Below are 25493 nucleotides of genomic sequence, written 5' to 3' on the forward strand. Positions count from 1 at the left end.
CACCCCCACTCTTTTGCCTATCTTCAATTTCTACTCTTCTACTGGCTGCTTTCCTACTTCCTTACACACATATCATATCTCCCTCATCCTTAAAAACTCTAATTTGATAAATATATCCATCTCTGCCAACTATTGTCCCATATCTCTCTTGCCTTTTGTGGTTAAACTCTTTGGGAAGACCTTCTGGAATAGGAGTCTCTACTTCTTTTCCTCCCCTTTTCTTCTTAAGTCTCTGCAATCTGACCTCGGGCCTCACCATCCAACTCAAAGTGTTCTCTCCAAAGGTGCCAGTGATGTCTCAATTGCCAGTAATCTCAATGGCCTTTTCTCGGTCCTCATCCTTCTTGGCTTCTCTGCAGCCTTTGACATTGCCAATTGCTCTTCTCCTTGGTGCTTCCTTCTCTCTATGTTTTCAGGATGTTATTCCTCTCCTGCTCTCCTCCTACCTATCTGCCTGCTCCTTCTTAGTCTCTTTCGCTGGATCGTCATCCAAGTCATGCCCCTTAACTGTGGATGTCCCAAAGGGACCTGTCCTGGGCTCTCTTCTCTTATTCTTCTATACTATTTATTCTCTTATTCTTCTATACTATAATCCCATCAGTTCCCATGGATGAAATGACCATCTCTATGCTAACAATTCAGGGATCTACTTATCCAGCCCAAATCTTTGTGCTGACCTCCAGTATTCAACTACATATTGGACATCTCAAGCTAGATGTACCATAGACATCTTAAACTCAACATATTCAGAACTGAACTCATTATCATCCTCCCCCACCCAAACACTAAGGTCCTCCTAACTTTCCTATTATTGTTTTTATTTCTTTTTATTTTTAGGCAATTGGGGTTAAGTGACTTGCCCAGGGTCACACAGCTAGTAAGTGTCAAGTGTTTGGTCTGAGGCAGGATTTGAACTCAGGTCCTCCTGATGTCACGGCCGGTAGCTGCCCCCTTTCCTATTATTGTTGAGGGCACTACTATCCTCCAGTCCCCTCACAGTCACATACTAGATGTCAGCCTCCTCTCTTCACTGTCACCCCTCCATATCTGTCACTAAGGCCTGTCGATTTTACCTTTTTAACATCTCTCAAATATGCCCTCCTACCTGGACTATTGAAATAATAGCCTGTGGTGGGTCTGCCTGCCTCACATCTCTCCCCACTCCAGTCTACCCTCTGCTCAGCTAGCAGACAGATCTTCCTATGGTTCAAGTCTGACCATGTCACTCCCCGCCTCCCTCCAGAATCAAATACAAAATGCTCTGTTTGGCATTCAAAGCCCTTCATAACCTGGCTCTTCCCTGTCTTTTCAATTTTGTTATACCTTGCTTCCTCCCCTCTCCCCAGGTATTCTGGGATCCATTGACATTGGCCTCCCAGCTGTTCCTCAAACAAAATATTCTCTCCACCTTGGACATTTTCCCTGGTTGCCCCCCCAAGCCTGGAATGTTCTCCTTCCCCATCTCCATCTCCTGCCTTCCCTGGCTTCCTTTAAGCCCAACTAAAATCCCACCTTCTGTAGGAAGACTTTCCTGATCCCCCTTAATTCTATGCCTTCCTCTGTTTATTTATCCTGTATGTAGCTTGTTTATACATAATTGTTTGCATGTTGTCTCCACCACTAAACTGTGATCTGGAGAGCTGGGACTGTATTTTGCCTTTTTCTATATCCCCAATGCTTAGACACGTGGCTAAGACATAACAGGTGCTTAAGAAATGGCTGACAAGGTGGAAAGGAAGGCCCAGGTGGACCCAAACCTTTATAGCAGCACTTTTTGGTAATGAAAAAACAGGCATCAAAATACTTGCCTGTCCATTGGGGAATGATTGAACAAACCGTGGCCTATGAATGTAATTCAATGTTGTATCACTTAAAGAAAACAACAGCAATCCACCAAATATAAAGAATTCAGAGAATACAAGAAGACTTCTATGAACTGATGGAAGATGAAGCAAGCAGAACCAGGAAAGTTATATACACAATGGCTACAATGTGATAAATAAAAGCAACACTAAAACATTGATTAATTACAATGACTAATCTCCCTGCTGTTCTCGGTATAGAGGTAGGGGTTGCCCAGTGTGGTAAATTCTGTTAGATATGGTTGCTATGTCTGTTGGTATTTTTTCATTTAATTTTTATTTTCAGTTCCAAATGTTCTTCCTCCCTCCAACCCTTCCCCACACATTGAGAAGGCAAGAAATATGTTACCCATTATACTTATATAGTCATGCAAAACATATTTCAGAATTGGCCATGTTCAGGGGCGGGGGAGAAGGCAAGAAAAATAAATAAAGGAAAAAGCAAGCTTCATTCTGCACTTGGAGACTATCAATTCTCTATCTGGAGGTGGATAGTTGTTGGATTTATTTAAATGTTTTCCTTTGTGTATGGGAGAGTTCAGTGGTTTAAGGAAATGACTGGTGTAAAAACAGAAGACATAAAAAAAACTTTTCTAAAAAAAACTTTTAAAACTTACTGGTTGCAATTCACTGTGTTCTGATCTGGGGAAGACCCAAAAGTGTCAATAATTGCTCAAATGCTTTAAAGTTTATCATGCAGGCCCTGCCCTTACAGAGTGTAGGAGTCATAGATATGTTTCTTATCAGGATGTCACCATCCAGGTTTATTTATAAACCCATTCTGAGTTTTCATCTGTAAAATGGGGATAATAACAGCACCTACCTCCCAGGGTTTTGGTGAGGATCAAATGAGATAATACTTGTAAATTGATTTGTAAGCTTTAATGTGCTATATAAATGCTAGCTGTTATTATTATTATCATTATTATGTCCCTGCACTGGCATGGAAAACTTACTTGTCTAATGGGCTCTGATACAAGTGCTTTGTGTTATACATTTTCTATCAGATTAAATAAAAGTTTATTCTACATTTTAGAACTCTGTGTGTGTGTGTATCTGTGTGTGTGTGTGTGTGTGTGTGTGTGTGTGTGTCTGTGTCTGTGTCTGTGTCTGTGTGTCTGTGTCTGTGCTTTATGGGAGTTGGGACCATCATCCTTATAAAGGGAAACTGGACACAAGCCAAATTCTAATGTTCCAAGAGGGAGGGCAAAAGTTTAGTCATTCAACAAATATTTATAAGCCCTTACTATATGCAAAGCCCTGTAATGTGACTAAAAAGATAGCCAACCAATTAACAAGTATTTAGGTGTCTACCATGTGCCAGGCAGAGAAAAGGAGATAAAACAGTCCCTGTTCTGCAGAGCCTACTTTTTAAGGTGGGAGGGAGAACCCATGCACATCTATTTCTAGGTATATAAATACAAGGAAAGTTAGGGAGGGGAAAGACACTAGCAGCTGGAGGGATCAGGAAAGGCTTCCCTCATGTAGAAGGCTGCACTTGAGCTGAGTTTTGAAGGAAATCATCAATTCTAAGAGACAAAGGGGAGGAGAGAGTGCATGTCAGGACTGCCAGTGCAAATGCATGGACATGGGTAATGTTTTTGAGGAAGAGTAAACAGGCCATTATAACTACATCCCAGAGTACATGGAGGGAGCAATTGTAAGAAAACTGAAAATGGTAAGAAGGGCCTGGGTTGTAAAGAGATTTAAATGCCAAAGTTGTTTATATTTGTTCCTGGAGGGAATAAATAAATGAATTTTACTGAGTAGGGTGTTGACAAGATCAAATGTGCACTTTAGTAAAATCATTTTGTCAGCTGTGTGGAGGATGGCTTAGAGGGGGGAAAGATGCTTGAGACAGGAGACCAAAATAAGAGGTTACTGCAATAGGACAGACAAAACCGGACTGACTGCTATGTGAGTGGTGAGGAGGGCACAGAGGTGTTACATGTCAACATTAAGATCTGTCAACTTGACCCTCAAGTGGAAAACTTTACATCTGTCCTTATTAAATTACATCTTATTAGACTCAAGCCCAAAGTTCTAGCCTGTCAAGACCTTTTTGGATTCTGACAAAGCCAACTACTGGGTGAGCTGTCCTTCCCAGCTTTATGGCATCTGCAGATTTGATGACCATGCCATTTATGCCTTTATGCAAGTCATTGATAAAAACGTTAAATATCTCCAAGTGTCAACAGGGCCAAGCAGATCCCTGCGCCTCTCCAACAGAGACCTCCAGCCAAGCTGACACGGAATAGTCTTTGAGTCTTGCCTTTCAATCAGAAGCAGGAGAGCATTGTTGTGAGAGGTAGCAAATGAGCTGTGCTTTGAGGGAAAATAAGGAACCTGAGAGAGACAGGGCAGGAGGGAGAGCCCCCCTCCCAGATGTTCCTGTGCAAAGGGTAGGCAAAAGAATGCTATGTACAGGGAGCCTCTAAGTTAATAGGGTAGTTTGACTAAAATGGAGACAGACAGGAGAGTAGAATGAAATTAGTCTAAAGAGGGAAATAGGATGGGCAGCTAGGTGGCGCAGTGGATAGAGCGCCGGCCCTGGAGTCAGGAGGATCTGAGTTTAAATCTGGCCTCAGACATTTGACACTTACTAGCTGTGTGACACTGGGCATTGCCTAGCCAAAAAAAAAAAAAAGAAAGAAAGAGAGGGAACTAAGAGCCAGACTGCAGAAGGCTTTAAATTCCATACTGAGGAGTTTGTATTTTATCTTAGACAAGGGGCTCTTAACATTTTCTGTGTCCTGGACCCCTTTAGCAGTCTGGTGAAGTCTTTGGACACTTCAGGATAATGTTTTTAAGTGCATAAAATAAAGTATTTTATTTTAATATTTGATATTTTAGTATTAAGTATTTCATATTTTAGCATTAAGCAGGGGTTCTTAACTTTTTGTGTGTCCTGGACCCCTTTGGCAGTCTAGTGAAATCTATGTTTTTATTTTATTTTTATTTTAAAATTTATTTTATTTTAGTATTAAGTGTTTTAATAGTTAGTATTTTAGAACTGCAGAGGAAACCAATTACATTGAAATGAAGTTATGAAAATGTTTTAAAAATAAGTTCATTGGTCCCAGGTTAAGATAAGAATCCTTATCCTAGAGGAACTCAGAGGTACTGAAGAACAGAGAGAGTGATTTGTAAGAAGGATCTGGATTAAACCTAATTCATGTGAACCTAGAACTGCAGCTCTGGGTCGCAGGTCACAACTTGGGGTTTCCCTAGGGATACTGGGAAAAGCATAATTACAGTTCCAAATGAAGAAACCTCTGTGCTCGACAACATCTCCAAGCAATTTTCAATAGCAGATAATTTTTTAACCTTTTTTTTCAGTTTGTCATTGCTGTGATTTTATTTTTTACTTTATTTTCATTAGTTATTTTGTGTTGTTCCCTCTGTTATTATAGTGTGTTTTGTATATTGTTGCTTAGTTGTATAAGGTCTCTGTTTTAAGCATTAGACATGACTGATCATAGACAATGTTCTCATAAGTATTAAGGCAAATATGAGCCTAGGTGAATGTTGGGCAATTATATTTTAGGCATGAGTTTAAGCACAAAGATTGCCCAATTTTGGAGGCCTGACTGGATCTTCACAAAGGATTGTTGATTTGGGGGTAGCATATGGACCATGAGCACACCATTGAAAGGATGTTATCCCTTCTGGAAAATATTTGAAGAGGTTTAAGTTAGTAAGAAAAGTATTCAGAAAAAAGGACAATATCACTGTTGACCTCTTAGCTCTCTGGGACTGTGGAGCCTTCCCCAGGAATGGGCAGAACTGGGATGCAGACTAGTGTGCCTGAAGTACTCGTCCTTCTTGACCTCTCTGCTGCATTTGACATTCTCGACCACCCTTTGCTCCTGGGTACTCTCTTCTCTGAGTTTTCATGGTATTGTTTCCTCCTGGTTCTCCTACTACCAGTCTAATGACAACTTTTCCACCTTCTTTGCTGGTTCATCATGGAGGTCGTGCCCCCTAACATGATGCCCCCCAAGCTTCTGTCCTAGGCTTCTTTTCTTTCTCTCTCTCTACTCTCTCTTGGTGACTTCATTAGCTCCTGTGGATTTAACTGTCGTTCTTATGAAAATACCTCCCAGGTCTATTATCTCCAACCACAATCTCTCCCCTGAGTTTCAGTCCAGCATCACCAGTTCCTTAATGGACATTTCGAACTAGATGTCCTAGAGAGATTTCCAACTCAACATTCCTACACAGATCTCGTTATCTTTTCCCTCAAACCCTCCTCTCTTCTAAACTTCTCAATTTCTGCCAAGGGCCCCCCATCTTTCCTCTTGGTCTCCCCAGATTTGTTCCCTTAGCTTTGACCTTGACTCCTCACTCTCAAATGAGATCATCATCAAATGAGATGTTTGTAAAGCACTGAGCAGAGTACCTAGCACATAATAGGTGATTAATAAATGCTTATTCCATTCCCTCTCATCAATCTCCCTCACTCCAAATATCTAATCAATTGCCAAATCTCAGGCATTTCCATCTCCATATCTTCTGCACACTTGCCCTCCTTTCTCTACTGACACAACCACCAACCTTACTTAGTTCAGGTTCTTATCACTTCCTCTTGCCTTATTTATGGCAACAGCCTCCTAACTGGTACACCTGCCTCAAGTCTGTCCCTACTTTAGTCTATGCTGCCAAAGTCATTTTTCCTCTTCTTAAATCTGACCGTGTCACTTCCCTATTCAGTAAGTTCCAGTAACTCCAGTGACTTCTCCATTGCTTCTACAATTTAACATAAACTCTTGAAGTAGGGGCATTCTGGGAAGAGGGCAGAGTAGGTTAGCAATTTCCAGGCTTTCCAGATTTCCTCTGCAAACACACAGAAAATCACCACGAAATGAACATAAAACAGCAAAGATAAAGGGGTAAAGCAGTTGTACTCCTAAGACAACTTGAGAGGACTTCAAGAAATATAGGATCGGACAGCTGGGTGGTACAGTGGATAGAGTACCGGCCCTGGAGTCAGGAAGACCTGAGTTCAAATCTGGCCTCAGACATATAACACTTACTAGCTGTGTGACCCTGGGCAAATCACTTAACCCCATTGCCTAGCCAAAAAAAAAAAAAAAAAAAAAAAAGGAAGAAAGATAGGACCTCCCGTCCAGGGGCTGAGGTTTGGCCTGAATGAAGTGCAGACACCTCCAGGCCAACTCAGCTGGGTCAATAACCAGCAGGCCCTGGAGAGTAGCTCTGTCAGAAATCAGACTAGGCCTCAGGGAAGCTTTGCTTCAACTTTCACCTCATTCACAAAAAATTTCACCTCAGGAACTTTCACCTCACAAACTTTCATCTAAGGAGCAGAAGATGGCTGAGTGGGGAGAGATTGAAGGACAGCCCCCCTGCTCACATCCGCACTGCTTTGGAGACCAGCCCAAGAGGTGCTGGCCAGATGTGATCCCCTGCTGTGGCTGTGGGTGAGGAGGCAATCACACACCCGATGAGTGTGGTACCACAGGGAGCAAGAACATTTTTTGGGACAGCATGGCTAGGGGAACCTAACTGTGGCTTAGGGCAGGAGTCCGTGAGGTTGAGCCCCAAGACAGAATTCAGAAAACAGCAGGAAGGAGGACCTGAGCCCTAGGGCAACATTACCCTCAACTCAGGATTAAAACTCAATAATAATAATAAGCTGATAAAAATAAAACAAAACAAATTAAAAGTAAAAATGAGTAAGCAAAGGTAAAACAACCTGACCATAGATAGCTATGAAGATCTGAGTTTATATTCAGAAGAAGATAGTGAGGTTAAAAAAAAAAAAGCCACTCCTACTCCAAGGAGTAATGTCAAATGGTCACAAGCCCAAAAAGAACTCCTGGAAGAACTTAAAAAGGAATTCAAAAATCAAATAAGAGAAATCGAGGAAAAATTAGGGAAAAAAATAAAAGCAATCCAAGAAAATTATGAAAAGAAAGTTAACCAATTGGAAAAAGACATACAAAATCTCAAGGAAGAAAATAACTCCTTGAAAACTAGAACTGGGCAAAAAGAATCGAATGACGTTATAAGATACCAAAAAGTAATAAAACTAGAAAAAATAGAAGAGAATCTGAATCATCTTTTTAGAAAAGCAACTGATGTGGAGAACAGATGGAGGGAGACTCAATATAAGAGTTTGTAAAGCCTTTCACAACCTTGCCCAACCTATATTTCCAGCCTCTTTGGACATTACGCCCTCTCTGCTAATCTTCAATCTAGTTCATCTCGCATCTCCACACCTTTGCACTCTCTATTCCTCATGCCTGGAATGCACACCCTCCTCACCTCCACCTCCTCATAGAGACTCTCTTTCTTCAAGATACAGCTTAAGTCTTACCTCTACATGAAGCCTTTCCTAAGCCCCTCAAGTACTAGTGCCCTCCTGCCTCCTCTCTCAAGTTACCCTGTATTTAACTACTTTACTTTCATTCGTATTTATTCTCTTTATATTTAGTCCTTAGTATACATTTATGTGTGTTTTAGTTGCCTCAGGATGTAAGCTTCTTGGAGTAAGAATTGTTTCATTCATTGCATTTGTAGCCTTAGGGCCTAACCTTGCACATAGTAAGTGGTTAATAATTGGTTGTTGATTAAATCAATATTTATTTAGATTAAATAAATGTATTTTTGGTTGATTGATATAAGTTTTAAAAGCTGAAAAGTTTTACCTTAAAAAAGGAGGAAGTTTAGTGGTTGTACCCAGGAATTAATTATCCTGGGTTCAAAGGGTGAAATTTCATCTATAATAATAATAGCTTCACTTTACACTTACCATGTGTAGGCACTGTACTAAGTGCTTCACAATTATTATCTCATTTGATCCTCACAGTAACCCTACCAGGTAGGTGCTATTATTATCCCCATTGTACGGATAAGGAAAATGAGGCAGACAGATTAAGTGACCTGCCCAGGTTCACACAGCTAATAAGTGTCTGAGGTTGGATCTGAACTCAGGTTTCCCTGACTTCAGGTCTGGCATTCTATCTATTTTGAAACCTAACTGCAACATATTCCCTTTTCCCATTAATGGAATCGAAGATGTCTTGAAAAAGGTGCAAAATTCTCTTGACAATTCTTTGTGGATTAATTTTATCCTGAATATTTCCAAATTAAGTCCACCTCGGTACTATCTCCAAGCTGAAACACTCCTTCACTCCCTCATGGCTGATGAAATTAAAATCTAAACGACACCCTTAAAAGTAGGACCAGAAGACACAGAGAAGAGAGAGCTGTTGGAGAAAAAAGCATAAGAGAGAATAGGAACACAGCACCTTCAGGGCACCCCTCAGCCCCAGAAATGGTGGGAGAGAAGAGTGTTCACACCATATAGAGTTCCTAGACCACCCCAGCTTCCAAGATTAAGAGACAGTAGAAGCCAAAACAAGCCAGGTGGCCACGGTGGATAGACCTCTGGGCCTGGAGTCAGGAAGACCTGTGTTCTAATCAGACCCCAGACAATTACTTGCTGTGTGACCCTAGGCAAGTCACTTCATCTCTGTTTGCCTCATTTCCTCATCTATAAAATGAGGATAATAATAGCACCTGTCTGGAAGGGCTTTTGTGAGGATTGAATGAAATAATAATTGTAAGTTATTGTATTTAGCACAGTGCCTGGAACATAGTAAAGGCTATTTAATTTTTGTTATTGTTATTATTATTATTATTATTATTATTATGAAACAGAGCAATGGTGTGGAGGGAACACTTTCACCTCACCATTTAGTGTTACTGTGAATTATATAGAATACGCATGTCTGGGATATAAGGAAGGGCCCGGGGGGAGGGGGGGAGGAAGTGTTACTGTAAACCTAAAGAACTGGGAAGGTGGGAATTGTCAGATAAAAGAGTTGCTTGATTCTCTAACAATTCTTAATATTTCTACCTACTGGTTATGCAAGATATGTCCAGTGTTGCCTCAAGTCTAGAATAGGCTAGATCCCTAGAGAGGAAGGTCTCACTAGAAAAGGAGAGTTTCTTTGACTATTTACCAGACTACTTGGCTTTTTGTATTTTCTATGGAGTGAAATGAAGCCTGTCCTATGTTCTTTGTCTCCTTAGACTAAGTGTTTGCATAGGAGCAGAGCATTTTTTTCCCCTTCGGTAGTAAAGACGACAATTTGGCCACAAGTCAAATTCTGATGCCCTCGAGACAAATTTGAAGTGGGTCAAAAGGGTGATTTTTGAGAAGTCCTCAGGATTGAATCAGGTGTGTCTAAGTGCTGACCCGTGTGAACAAGACCACCATCTAGTGGCAAATAGTGAGATTACATGACTTGTTACGGGCTTGAAGTCTTAGAAAACGAATGGATTTATGAATATTAAGTTGTGACTATAAAGATAAATGATACCAATACAACAATAATCCACAGCTTCAGTTTTTTTCTGCTCAACTTTCATTTATTCCTTCATAAGGCATTCATTAAACTCTTGCTATGTGCAATTTACTATACTTAACTGTGAGAAATGTGAAGATGATAATAACTGAAACTTGCATAATGCTTTAAGATCTTCTTTTTATTGGAGGCAATCAGGGTTAAGTGACTTGCCCAGGGTCACACAGCTAGTAAGTGTCTGAGGCTGGATTTGAACTCAGGTCCCTCAGAGCTGATACTCCATCCACTGTGCCACCTAGCTGCCCCTGTTTTAAGATTTTCAAAGTAATCCTTGCCCTCCAGGAACTTACAATCCATTTTTGTGCAGACTGCTGCAATAGGTCAGGAATTTTATCTGATTAGAAGCTGTGAGCATTAACTGCTTGACCCTTGGTTAACACCAGAGCAGTGGAAAAGTACAACCTTGGCTGTCTTTGTCTATATACTTTATAGGCAGTTAGGATGACTTCACCTGAAAGACTCCATATTGGAATCCTATCATTATAACTATGATATCAAATAGTATAAAAATCACAATTATCACAGAGGCCAATGAGGAAGGCTTTGCAATGGACCAGGAAAGAAGTGATGAGAGCCTGAACTAGGGTGGCAGCTATGTGAATAGAGAGAAGACATATTTGAGGCATGTAGAGAAACAAATGATTGGAAAGTGGCAACTGAGTGCATACATAGTGAGAGCAAAGAGTTAAAGATGACACCAAGGATGTCGCAGAATATAATAAAGAACAAAGAACCAGCAAAGAAGACTGACAAGGAGTGGTCAGACAAGTAGAAGAGACGACCAGAGAAGAAAGAGTATCTGGTAGGAGAAAGTGATGAAGGTTGCAATGCTGCAGAAAGGCCAAGAAGGATGAAAACTGAAGAAAAGGTCATTAGATAAGGCAGTTGTTAACTTCGGCAAGAACAGTTTCAGTTGAATGATGAGGTGGAAAAGCAAACTACAGAAGGTTTAGGAGAGAGTGAGAGGAGTGGAAGTAGGGGCACTGAGTACAGATTTTCCAGAGAGTTTATCTGGGAAAATAAATACAGAATGATACCTAGCAGGGACAGTGGGATCAAGCGAGAGTTTTCTAAGAATGAGGGAGACATGGGGGTGTTTGTAGGCAGCAGGAAAGGAGACAGTATATAGGGAAAGATGAAAGACTAGAGAGTGGGAATGATAGTGGGACAATCTGCCAGAGAAGACTTGGGGGATGGGATCAAGGGCATGCATGAAGAGTTGTTGACCTTGTCAAGGAAAAGGGTCCCTTCTTTGTGAGAGGCTGGAGTTGAGAAGATGGGGGGGAGGGCTCAGAGAGATGTTACACTAGGAGAAGGGAAGAAAAGAGAGTTCTCATCTAATGGCCTCATGGTGGGGGGGGGGGGCGTAAAAAGCATGAATTAAGGTCCCCAGCAGAGAGTATGGGGATTAAAGGTAGCATGACTAGGCTTGAGAGACGAGGAGATTTAGGAAAGGTATTGTGGTGAGTGGATTAGAGAATTGATTATGGCAAGAACTGTGTTTCTCAGTCTTCAGACTATATGTACATGTTTTATACACACACACACATATACATATATATGTATGTATATATGTATTTCATATGTAGATTTCTTTTGTGCTAAAGCACACACCCTCTTTCAAAGTGGCCTGTCACCCTCCACATCCTTTTTCTCCCCTAGACCCTTGACCTTTCTGTATCCAACTCTCACCTCTGTGACAAACATGATAAAGCCAGAATCCGTCACATTCCGAGCTATCAGCTGCCCATATGAGAACTTCTCCACTTTGCAATTACTTGCCGCTTTTAAGAGGGTCTCATAAGACCATGTCTTAAAGAGATAATGCTCCCTGAAGAGAAAGGATATTAAAGGCCATTTATTTTTCTGAGCCAAGGATTTGGGGGACATCCTGTCTCCCCCATTCCCCCACCCCCATCCCCCTCCCTGCCAGAGACATAACTAAGGTAGATCAATAAGAGCTTTTCCCAGGGTATTAATATCTAAAAAGCAGCATTGTCCTTCCCATGGCCTTGCTCCCAACCATCCATCACCATCCCACCCACCCCCCAATCCTTGCCCACCTTAGCTGAACATTCAGCAGCATAAAAACTTCCTGGCATCTCAAACATGCTTCCTTCTGCACCCTAGCTAAACTCCCCACCCCATCTTCAAACCCACTTGTACCCTTCCCCCGCATTTGCCACAAGTGAAAAAAAATACTAGTCATGGTTCTGTCCCTTTGATCTGATCTAGTGTTTAATCACCCTCTGTTTCAAATGTGTTTCCTGTGAACAACATATTGTAGGATTATGGTTTTTAATCCATTCTGCTATCCACTTCTGTTTTATGGGAGAGTTCACCCCATTTACATTCCCAATTATGATTACTATCTGTATCATTCTCTCCATCCCTTTCCCCCCATTTATGCTTTTTTTCTCTTTTCTCCTTTTTCCCTCCTCACTAGTGTTTTGCTTTTGACCACCACCTCCTTCAGTCCTGCCTCCCTTCTATTAGCCCCCTCCCTTTTCTTCCCCTTTACCCTTACTACTTCTTCCCTCCCTTCTATTCCCCCTCCCTTTTCTTTCCCCCCTTTCCCTCCTACTACATATAGGGCAAGTTAAATTTCTATACCTAACTGATTATGTTATTCCCTCCTTGAGCCAAATCCAATCATCTCCCTCCCTTCTTTCCCTGTAATGGGTTTTTGTGCCTTTTCCTGTAATGTAATTTACCCTTGTCTGCCTCTTCCTTTCCTTTTCTCTCAGTACATTTCTTTAGTTAGATCAGATTAATCCACTTACTTGGATCCATTTAACCCACTTGATTAGATTTTTTTTATCATTACATCAAAATCAACTTATATCCATTTCCTTTATGTATACCTCTTTAACAAGGTGTAATAACAATTCAGTTCTCAAGGGTTACAAGTGTCATCTTCCCTTGTAGGGATGTAAACAGTTTGCCCTTTTAATAACATGTTGTTTCTTTCTATCCCATTTACCTTTTTATGTCTCTCTTGAGTCTTGTATTTGAAGATCAAATTTTCTGTTGAGTTCTGGTCTTTTTATCAGGAAGGTTTGGAAGTCCTATATTTCATTGAATATCCATCTCCTCCCCTGAAAGATCATGCTCATTTTCACTGAGTAGTTGATACTTGGTTGTAATCCAAGCTCCTTTGACTTACGGAATACCACATTTCATGCTCTACAATCTTTTAATGTAGAAGCTACAAGGTCCTGTGTAATCCTGGCTGTGGTTCCATGATATTTAAATTGTCTGCTTGCAGGATTTTTTCTTTGACCTGGTAATTTTGGAATTTGGCTACTATATTCCTTGGCGTTTTTCAATTTGGAATCTCTTTCAGGAGGTGATTGGTGGATGCTTTCTGTGGCTATTTTACCCTCTGGTTCTAGGACCTCAGGGCAGTTTTCCTTGATGATTTCCTGAAAGATGCTGTCCCAGGCTCTTTTGTTTATCGTGATTTTCAGGTAGAACAACAATTTTTAAGCTGTCTCTCCTGGATCAATTTTCCAAGTCAGTTGTTTTACCAATGAGGTATTTTACATTTTCATCTATTTTTTCATTCTTTTGTATCTGTTTGACTGATTCTTACTCTCTCATAGAGTCATTAGCTTCCATTTGCCCAATTCTAATTTTTAACAAATTGTTTTCTTCTATTAGATTTTATACTTCCTTCTCCATTTGGCCAATTATGCTTTTTAAGGAGTTGTTTTCTTCAACTTCTTCTAGTTGGCCAATTGTATTTTTTAGGGACTTGTTTTCTTCAGTGTACTTTTTTCCAGTTGGCCAATTGTATTTTTTAAGGACTTGTTTTCTACAGTTAATTTTTGTACTTACTTTTGCAAGCTATTGATTTTCTCTTGCATACCTCTCATTTCTTTTCCCATTTTTTCTTCTACCTCTTCATTTGACTTTTAAAATCCTTCCTGAGCTCTTCTAAGAAGGCTTTTTGGGCTTCAGACCAATTCATATTCCCTTTTGAATGTGGGTTTGTTGACAATGTTGTCCTCTTCAGAATTTCTGCCTTTGATTTTCACTGTTCCCATAATAAGAATTTTTCATACGTTTCTTTTTGCTCATGATGTTTGCTTATTTCCTGACCTTTAAAGAGATTGAGCTCTCCTGCTGGGGAGCACAGGGCACTTACCCAAGCTTCTTGTGTTGGGAGCCTAGGGTCTGGTCACTGGCTTTGTGTGCTGAGGCCTCTGATGTTGGCAGTTGGAAGCTGTAGGATTCTGGCAGCTTACCTGGGATTAGGCTAGAATCAGCAACACTGGAACTCTAGGGGTAGGATTGGGTAATATGGCCCCTGGAGATTTCCTGCTCACCCGGGCCTTTCCTTCCTTTTGCTTTCTTCAGCTCCTTTCAGATGGATGTTGCAGGATGTTTATCTGCCTGGAGCCCCTTAGAGCACTGCTTCCTTTAGTTTTGCTGAGGCACTGGGAGAGCTGGTTGTTCTTACTCTGCCATCTTGGCTCCAGGAAGCAGAAAACCCTAATCACCCTCTATAATGTTAGGAAGTTATTTCACCCCCTTCCCTGAAACCCATAGCTCCAGCTAGCATGACCTCCTCACAGTCCCCCAACCAAAATATACCTGGCATGATTGTACCTCCATTTTTCTTACCTGGATGATTCCTTTCTTCCGTAGAGGCTTCGTTGGCCTCTGCAACTCCCTATATCCTAGAGTACTTCTTATCTGTAACATGTGGTCGTACTTGAACCTATGCTGTCTGATAATATTTGGCTGTCTTGCCTCTTCTACTAGAGACCTTATCAACCTTGCCTCAAGGGCAGGATCCATGTTGTAATGGGATCAGAAATTTAGAGCTAGAAGGGATTTCTTGAGAACTTATGAGTTCATACTCTAGGATCCACAAATTCAGTTTTTAAAAAATCTTTTGATAGCTATATTGAAATGTAATTGCTTTCTGGCATCCTAAGATGTGCTTCCTCCAGCCCTCTAGCTAAATTCCCCCTCCCACTTGCAGCCCTGCCCTTCTCCCCTCAGATAAGGAAATTGAAAGTGACTGCCCAAGGTCATACAGCATTCTCCTCGCTGCTCCCCATTCTTCCTCACAGTCTAGCCATGGCCTTCCACAAAGCCAGTATTCTGTAACTACTAAATGAGCCAATGCTTGATTTACCTGAAGAAATTAAACCGAGTTTGAAATTCCTTCTTCATCTCCTCATCCACCATATTACCAAATAAATCCTCCTTGTCCACAACCAATAACTCAGTGTCCTCCATACAGACCACAGTGGTGAACCTCTCAGCTCCAGTCAACAAAGCCATCTCCTATAGGTGGGGAATAAAAGAAGGAGATCTCTCTTCCTGCCTCCCACCTCTTTGCACTGCAATTCATTCTTCACACTTTTGCTAGATTAGTCAGTCGATCAACAGGTATTCATTTAGCACATTTTATGTGCCAGGCACTGTGCTAAGCACTGGGGATACAAAGGAAAGTAAAAGCAAAAACAAAAACTGTTCTTGCCCTCAAGGAGCTTATATTCTAATGTGTGAGATGACCTAGCTAAATCAGATGAATAAAGAACATATATAAATAAGATGAATTAATAAATAAATAAGAGGAATACAGAGCAGATGTAGGATAGCTGCAGACACTATGACACTAGCAGCTAATGGGAGTGGAGGGAGGAACCACCAAAGATCTCCTGGAAGATGGGGTACTTGAACTGAGTTTGAGGAAACCAGGGATTCTAAAAGTCAAAGGTCAGAAAGGAAAGCACTCCTGGCATGGAACACAGCCAGTATGGAGACAGGGGGACAGGAAATGTCATGTCATATAAGAGGAAGAGCAAGGAGGCCCCATAGTGTTGTAGATGGTAGGAAAATGTACAAAGTCTGGAAAGGGAGCAAAAGAACAGGTTGTGAACTGCTATAAATTAAAAAAAAAAAAAGGAATTTACATTTGACCCTGGAGGTCATTGAAATTTCCAGAGCAAGAGAGTGATGGTGGTTACTTACCATTTAGGAAAATCACTTTGGCAGCTGGATGGAGAATGGCTTGAGGTCAAGAGGACAATTAAGAGACTGTTTTAATGGTCCAGGCAAGAAGTGATGATTACTAGGGTGGTGTATTGTGAGTAAACAACCCAATATTTTCAAGAGACGTTGCAGAGAAAAAAATGACAATATTTGGGAATGATATATGGGGGTGAGAGAGACTGAAAGAGATATACAGAAAAGAGGGGGGAGAGAGAGAGACAAAGAGAGACAGAGGCAAAGAAAGGAAAAAGGGAGAGAGACCCAGAGGTGGCATTTGGAATACAAAGAGTAGTCCAGTTTGGGTGGTTAAGCAAATCCTTGAAAGAGTAGGGAGTAATATAAGACTGGAAAACCAGGTGGTACCAGACTACAGAGGTCCTTGAATATGAGGTGGGAGAGTATTAACTTTACACTGTGAGTAAAAGAAAATTTTTGAGCAGGAAAGTGACATGGTCAGGTCCATGATAGCTCACATTTCTCTAGGGCCTTAAGTGGAATGGAGTCCCTGCATATCCTAGGGAAGGGATTGTAACAATTAAAATCCTCTTTCTACAGATGTGAAAACTATTGCTCAAGGGGAAGTTAGGTGGCTGTGGATAGAGCACTGGTCCTGAAGTCAGGAGGACCTGCAAATCTGGCCTCAGACCAAACACTTGACACTAGCTGTGTGACTCTGGGCAAGTCACTTAACCCCAATTGCCTAAAAAATATATATATATATTATATATATATATACACATATATATATAATATATATATAAACAAACTATTGTTCAGAGAAATAAAGTGGCTTCTCTGGGGTCACAGAACAAGTAAATGGCAGAATTTGAATTTAGGTCATTTGGATCTAGATCCATTTTCTACCATAGCACTCAAACTCCTATATGTAAAACAAATTAATAATGTCGAATGAATTGGTTGGAACAGATAACCTCCAAATTTCCTTCTAGAGATTTTAGTGATCAGAATCACGCAACATGTGGCTCTAATCCAGCCTCCATTGTAAAGAGAAACTGAGATTCTAAAAGCCCAAATTCCTGTAAACATCCTGCAGCCAAATCTGGACCACAACCTTTATGTGCTGGCCCAAGGACCCCTGCCCTAGGACTTTTTCTGTCACAACCCTGCTTTACTTCCCTCCAGCTGGGCCTATTTCCCGAGAATATCATCCTTTCGGGGAACTGGGAATGCCATTCTCACAAACCCCACCAAACAGCCGGGCTTAAGGGGAGAGGCTGAAGGATACCAACTCACTCCAAAAGATGAGCCCTTGTAGAGCAAGTCTGGGTGTGCATCTAGGAAGGCACTGCTCCCATCTTCATCTGCAGTCATAGCAACTGTCCCCAAGTAGATGAAGTAGAAACTGTTGCCCTTATGCCCCTTCTTAAAGATCACACGCCTGCGGCCGAACCTAAGAAGAAGCATACAGACTATCATGTGGGGAGCAGTGGAGACTGGAACCTGATGGTGAGATCTGGAAGATCTTCTCCTGGAAAGAGTCAAGTAAAATATTCACACTCTTCTTCCCTCTCTCTGGCATTGTTCTCCCAGCCCTGGACAGCTCCTGGTGCTACTTCTGCTTAGCCTGGGGGGCCCTGGAGCTCACTGCTTAGTGAATTTTTAGGCTAGGTCTAAAGCTGCCATTTCTAAATTGGTTCATGGGGCTTGATGCAAGGTGAGTGTTTGCTTCTGAGTGCAATGCCTTGAACAATAAGGAGCCCTGTGATACCATGGGAAGAAAGCTAGATTTGGAGACTGAAGACCTAGGTTCAAGCCTTGCCCCTGACACTGTGTGTGACCTTGAACAAGTCACTTAACTGGGCCTCAGTTTCCTCACCTGCAAAATAAGGGAGTTGGACTAAATGACTTCTAAGATTCTTTCCAGTTCTAAATCCACATACTTAACATAGATAGAAACAGGACCCGGGATTTCACTGGTATAGAGTACTCCCAGCAGAGGAAAATACCTCTCCCAACAGAGATCAGCACCTTCTTGGCAGTTTACAATCTTAGAGAGTTGTCTAGATTAGTGGTGTTAAACCCAAAGAAATGGGGCCACTATACCATATATAAAGATCCTTGCTAAGCACATTTTGACTTAGAAAACCAGTTATTAACATTATCTACGTCCTATTGTATTTTTGTTAAAGACGTTTCCCAATTACATTTTAATCTGGTTTGGGCTACACTTGGGTATGTAGCCTCTGGCCAGATGTATGACACCTCTAGAGCACTGAAAGCTCAAGTGACTTTGCCCAAGGTCACACAGCCAGGCTGTGTCAGAGACAGGATTTAAACCTGGATCTTTCTTGCTCCAACACCAACTCTCTAGTTGTTTGACTGTGGTTCCTCTCAAAGATCTGTCTAACATAGTCGGCATTTAATGTCTTTTTAAATGAATTGAATGAAATTTTCCATGACTCAGAGACCTAATTCAAATGTTATCTCCTCTCTCTCATCTTCCCTGAGCGCCCAAGGCTGGAAATGAGCCCTCTCTATTCTGCATTACTCAAACACTCATTGCCTTTACCACTCAACAAGCTTGTTCACAGTCAACCTTGTAATATAGTGATTAGTAGATATCTCATTCCCCCTACTTGACTGTGAATTCTTGCAAGGTAAAAAAAAATGTCTTATGAGCCTAAGGTGATAGCATTATAGCCAGAAAGCATGTCAGAGGCTATCCAGTTGAATCTCCTTGTTTTACAGAAAGGAAACAGAGACCCAGAGGAGGACCAAGGTCACACAGGCAGAGCCAGGAGCAGAAACCGGGTCCTCTTTATCCATTTCTGACTCCCCAAAGGTGTTCTGTATACGGCCTTGCACATGGTAAACATGGAATAAACCGTTCGTTGAATGAATTAAGAGATTAAGTTTAGATCTATTAATAATAATAATATTTACAATAACACATTTTCATAACACTTTAGGGCAGCTAGGTTATACAGTGGATAGGGCTCCAAGTCTGGAGTTAGGAAGACTCAAGTTCAAATCTGGCCTCAGACACTTAGCACATGTGTTACCCTGAGCAAGTCACTTAACCCAGTTTGTCTCAGTCCCTCATCTGTAAAATGAGCTAGAGAAGGAAATGGCAGACCACTCCATTATCTTTGCCAAGAAAACCCCAAATAGGGTCAGGAAGAATTGGACGTGACTAAAATGACTGAACAACAATAATACTTTAAAATTTGAAAAGCATTTTCTTCATAACAACCCTTAGAAATGGATAGTACAAATATTATACCCATTTATGGCTGATGAAATTAAGATTTAGGGAGGTGAGGTCACCTGGCTAAAAAGTTCCAATCTGTGAGACCCTGGAACAAATAACCAATTAAGTCTGGTGTCTCATTCTCTTAATCTCATGAAATAAATGGTCCCAGGGACCTCTGAGTAAAGCCATTGTCTGGGTCCACCAGTCCAAATCCATGCCTGATGAATTCCCTCTACAGCTGCTGCAAAACTTTCAAGGGCAACATGAACCAGATCAAAATATTGATGGGAAATATTTAACAAAATAAAAATACAGCACACCATAATGTTCCCTGGTGGCTTTGTAAGTCAATATGCAGGGATCCATTTCTGTTTGAGTTTGACACCAGCATTCTACTATGCTGAGAAACGGGAAAGAAACCTGATTTTGGCAGCACAGAACCTAGGTTCAAATTCAACCTCTGACCTTCTCTACCTGTATAACCTTGAGGGAGTCACTTAACCTCCTTGAGTCTCAGTTTTCTCTTATGTGAAATGAGGAAGTTGGAATTCATAGATGGCCTCAGTTCCTCGTAGATTTATGAACCAATGATGAAATGGTTTAGTCCTTTCTTGTGAATATTGCCCTTTCTGAAGCAGCCCTTTGCATTTGCAGCTCTGACTTTAAGGAAACTTTTTCTTTCAGAGCCATGATAAACCTAGGCAAATGGGGCTTTGTCCCAGGGCCCTGACATAGTGGGAGAAGGGCACACTTCCTCCCACATCCTGAATCATCACGCCTTTTAGTTCTCTACTGACCCAGACTATCATACATCATCACTGCCCCTGGACCACACACACAGGGTCCCACCATTAGAGTATGTGCCACCACCACTCCAACTCCTCCGAGGGATGAAGGGGTGGGTCAACCATTTTCCATGTGGCTGAACTGTCCTCTGAATGTCATTGCTCTCCCTCCCAGCTGTTCTCCCTGCTCCCAAATGGTTTTGCCCCAAGTGGAAATATTTAACACTAACTCTGTGTCCCTTTCTTGGCAGGCCCGTCCCTCCGTAGAAGCAGAAGATGGCTGGAGCTGGAGCTGGCACTGACCGTTTGTAGCGGATGACTTTGGCCAGCAGCAGTTGGAGCTGCGGGCTGTAATTCCAGAAGCTTTCCAACACCTGCAGAAAATTACAGAGATTGCGGACCTCTTTTTCGTCTCTCCACTCTGGCTTCTTCTGAGTAATTTGAATAGCTCTTTGAGGGAAGTGTCCCTAGAAAGAAAAGTCCCAAGTGGTGGCATGACCCAAAGCCAGGCCTGAGAGAGCACCTTCCCTTCCCTGACTTGATTTACCTTCCCATCCATTAGTACTGCCTATTTCTTGTATCCTGGCCCCTTCCAGCAGGTAGAGATGGGGTATCCCTCCACCATCTCCTCATACGTATTCCTAAAGCTGTGTTTTTGCTCACACTATTCTCCTTTAATGCCTGCAACACCCTCCCCTGTGCTTCTAACTAAATCCTATTCACCCCATCAGGACCCAGCTCAAACACTCATGTCATCTGCCGCTAACTTGCTGTGAGACTGTGTCCCCATCTTTATAGATAATCTCTAATAATTCATGACTTGAAGACCCTTCCCCATCATAGGATCTCAATTACCTCCTTAATTTGATGAACACTATTGACTCTGAAGTACTATTAGGTTTTTATACCACGTATTCTGAGTTCTAGAGTCCACTTCAGTGCAACACTCTATATTCTTTGTTCTAGAATGCCTCCCATCTTATATTCTAGGTCTATCCTGAGCACTCCAGTCCACTCTGAGCTCTCTCCTTTGGGTTCCTCCTGTGGCGCTGATACTGCATGGACACTCATCCACTGTCTCACAGTGTGAGTCTTAGCTCCCTGTTAGACTTCATCCTCAGGGTTCTTACCTTTTACCTTTTACCAGGGTTATTACACCTTAATAAAAGGATTTGTTCTGTGAAGATTGTATTCAGTCAAAGGGCCACAGTTGAGGACCTAGAGGGCCACATGTGGCCTCCAGGCCACAGGTTCCCCACCCTTGATGTAGGGGCTCATGAGGGCAAGAGACTTCATGGTCATCATCCACAGCCTATCATGTATCCTCCCCCCCCCACACACCCAGCACAAAGTTAGTAATCAACAACTGTCAGGGCTTGTAGTGGGGGGTGGAGAGAAAGAACAGAAGTGATTTTCCTCTTCCCTTTTTTTTCCCCTCAGAGAGCAGCTTATGGTTTTGGGAAGATAAGGAGAGGAGTTGGGAAAGAGAACTGACATAGAAATTAAGGAGCTCCTTTCTCCTTCTCCAACCTCAGTGAAGTGACGGTAGAAGCTGGGTCATGAAGGGAAGGTGAAACCTAGAATTATAGAACATCAAAGGTGAAAGGGCCAATCATACAGATGAGGAAATTGAGGCCTAGGGAGAGGAAGGGCCTTCACAGCAAGTCAGCGGCATAGCTAGGATTAGAACCCAGAAAGCTTCTAACTTACATGTCAGGACTCTAGCCAGTAGCCCACCATGAAGATAAGAAATTGGGGGCAGCTAGATGGCACGGTGGATAAGTTCCAGCCTTGGAGTCAGGAGCACCTGAGTTCAAATCCGGCCTCAGACACATGACACTTACTAGCTGTATGACCCTGGGTAAGTCACTTAACCCTGTTTGCCTTACCAAAAAAAAAAAGATGAGAAATTGGTTTCTGGCTGTGAGAGGTCTGTGCCATCCATACCTGCTCAAAGAAGAATTCGTTGTGGTTGAAGGTCAGTTTGGTCTGCTTGCTTTCCTGGAAAAGATGAGGGAAGGGGAGATAAGTTCCTGTTCTCAGCACAGGCTCCAGTCCCTGGATCACTATTGGTTAAAAGAAGAGCCCAGGGCTCTTCATTAGGCCCAACCTACTTTGGCCTAACCTCTACAGCTTACCATTATTCATTGGCACGGACACTGGTGAGGTGCTGCTGTGTAACAGAGGTAACAGAGGAAGAAAAAATAAGGGGGAAAAAAGGAAAAAGAAAAAAGAGAGAAAGAGGGAAAAACAGAACATAGAGGAAAGAAGAAAGTGACGGGAACAAGAGAGGAAGAAACAGACAACAGAACAGAAAGGAGAAATCAGAGAACAGAGAGGGAAGGGGGAAATAAGGATAAACAGAAGCAAAGAGCAGAGACAAGAACACACACCAGGGGGAGGAAACTATAGAAAAGAGGGATGAGAGGACAGAAAGGAGAAAATAAGAATGAGAGAAAAAGAAGAGAGGAAAGAATGGAGGAAAACAGTCAATAAACATTTATTAGGTGTCGACACTAAGTGCCAGACGCTGGGCTAAACTCTGGGAATACAGAAAGAGGCAAAAGATAGTCCCTGCCCTCAGGGAACTTACAATATAAGAGGCAGACAACAAGCAAACAAATATGTACAAAAACAAGATAGAGAGATACACACATGCACACATATATACATACACATATAGATATGTATATACACATAGGCACGTGTATATGTGTGTGTGTGTGTGTGTGTGTGTGTGTGTGTGTGATAAACAGGAAACAATCAAGAGAGGGAAAGCACAAGAATTAAGAGGGATTGAAAAAGACTTCCTGTAGATGGTGTGATTTTAGCTGGGACTACAAGGAAGCCAGGAAAACCAGGAGGCAGAGATGAGGAGGTAGAGCATTCCAGGCAGAGTAAATGCCCAGAGCTGAGATGGAGCATAGTGTTGGAGGACCAGCAACAAGGCTGGCATCAGTGGAATGATGAGCCAGTGCGTGGGATGTTTGGGGAGTATAATGCGTAAAAAGACTAAAAAGGTAGGAGGAGGCTAAATTATGAAAGGCTTTGAGTACCAAACAGAGGATTTTGTATTTAATCCTGGCAGTGATAAGGAATCACTGGAATTTATTAAGTTAGGGGGATGACATGGTCAGACCTACACCTTAGGAAAATCACTTTTGTGGCAGAAAGGAGGGTGGATTGGAGTGGGGAAACACGAGACAGGCTGACGAACTAGCAAGAATAAGCCAGACATGAGGAGATGGGAGCCTGCCCCAGAGTGGTGGCAGTGTCAGAGAAAAGAAGGTATCGGTGACGTGTTTCAAAGATAAAATTGACAGGCCAGGAAGATAATGAATTTAATTTTGGACATGTTGAGCTTAAGATGTCTGTTACAGGACATCCAGTTCAAGATGTCTAATAGGCAGTTAGAGAAAATAGATCAAATGGAAAGAACAGAATAGAGAACAGAGTCAGGGGATGAGAGGAGAGAGATTAAAAAAAGGAGAGGGCATCTATCAAAATCTGGTGGCATCTTAAGAGATTTAGAGTCTAGAAACTTACAGATGAGGAATAAAAGAAAGAAAGAGAGAGATGAGAGGAAAATAAGGGAAAAGGAGAGAAAAGGATAGTTCCAGGTGAGGTTGGGATGATAAATGACAGGACAGACAGAATAGGCCTATCCTTTTGTGAGTTCTTCAAGATCCTCTATCTCTCTGTCTCTGTCTCTGTTCCTGTCTCTCTCTGTTTCTCTGTTTCTGTCTGTCTGTCTGTCTCTTTCTCCCTCTCCCTCTCTTGCTCTCTCTCCCCACCCTCTGTCTCTCTTTCTGTCTCTCTCCCTCCCCTCCATCTCTGTCTGTCTCTGTTTCTCCCTCCCCTTCTCTGTCTCTGTCCCTGTCTCTCTCTCTCCCCTCCCACTCCTCAGCTAGGCTGGTAACTTCCTTGGGTTTGCATTTAGCATCCCCAGTGTGAAAGAAAGATGCTCTCCAGTTTCAGATGAAAGAGACCTGAGTCTCAAATATGTACATAATGAAACTAGGAAGGAAGGGGAAGACCTTCAGTAACTCAAGCCCACACCAGATCAACTACCATCAGAGGCAATCTCTCACAAAGGTGTGGTTTCCCTCAACAAATAAAATAGATAAATTCTCTATTATGGAACTTCCCCACTCTGTACAGTTTGTAGTAGACTAGAAAAATCACTCGCTCTAGAGTCAGTCTCATCTCTGGTGCTTCCTTCTGTGTCACTATGTTGGAAAAGTCACTCTACTTCCCTGGGCCTCAGTTTCCCTATCTGTAAAATGAAGGGGTTGGATTGGGTGGATCTTTCTAGCTCTGGATCTATGATGATCCTAGGGTACCTCTAGGTACAGCGACCAGGAACTTCATGGTTGTGAGAAGAACACTGAGGAGAATGAAATTTTAAGTTCATGAACTTAAAGAGGCAAGGAGTAAAAGTTTTGTGGACTGGCAACATTTTTCTCTGATCCAAAGACTTGCATTTAGGAAACATCGTTTTAATGAGTTTGTGCTCCAGAGGTGCTGAAGTGGCCACTCAGCTGGATTGACTGTCTGGAGATTGAGTCCTGACCCTGCTGGGCAGCTCAGTGGCGCCATAGTGGATAGAGCACTGGGTCTAGAGTCAGGAAGACTCATCTTCCTGAGTTCAGATCTGGCCTCAGACACTTATAGCTGTAAAAGTCACTTAACCCTGTTGGCCTCAGTTTCCTCATCTGTAAAATGAGCTGGAGAAGGAAATGGCAAACCACTCTAGTATCTCTGCCAAGAAAGCCCCAAATGGAGTAAAAAAGAGTCAGACAGGACTGAAACAACTAAACCACAACTACAACAATGACCTAACTCTGCTTCTTAATGGTTGTGTAACTCTGGCCAAGTTACTTTACCTCTTTGAGTGAAAGTGTAAAATGTTTATAAAATGGGAGTAATAACACTTGCATGACCTATTTCACAAGCAATTTTTTAAAAAAACACTTTGTGGACTTCTGCTTCCAGGAGCCAAGATGGTGGAGTAAGAAGTAAGTTGCTCTCACCATCCCTTATTAATCTCTGAAAGCCCAGAAAATATCACCCCAGGAAAAACCCTGGAACAGCTGAACCAGAAGACGGAGTGCAGTAGTCTGGTAGCCCAGGTAGCTTGAAAGATTAATGGGAAAGGCCCCTCTCACACTGGGGGAAGGGGAGCAGTACAGAACGAGAGGCATCCCAGCAAGCTAGCGGAAAG

At 42.0% G+C, this 25493-nt stretch overlaps 1 protein-coding gene across 1 annotated transcript in view; it reads right to left on the bottom strand.

The window, feature by feature from the left end:
* Positions 1-25493, bottom strand: part of CNBD2 (cyclic nucleotide binding domain containing 2) — a 72526-nt gene that overhangs the window by 22018 nt on the left and 25015 nt on the right. Inside the window, 5 exon segments of the mRNA XM_027867045.1 lie at positions 11951-12089; positions 15408-15559; positions 17525-17681; positions 20573-20736; positions 22217-22270. Coding sequence (XP_027722846.1) covers positions 11951-12089; positions 15408-15559; positions 17525-17681; positions 20573-20736; positions 22217-22270 — 666 coding nt within the window.

Source organism: Vombatus ursinus, unplaced genomic scaffold (genome assembly GCF_900497805.2).
Source record: "Vombatus ursinus unplaced genomic scaffold, bare-nosed wombat genome assembly UNPS02014785.1, whole genome shotgun sequence".
Lineage (NCBI taxonomy): Eukaryota > Metazoa > Chordata > Mammalia > Diprotodontia > Vombatidae > Vombatus > Vombatus ursinus.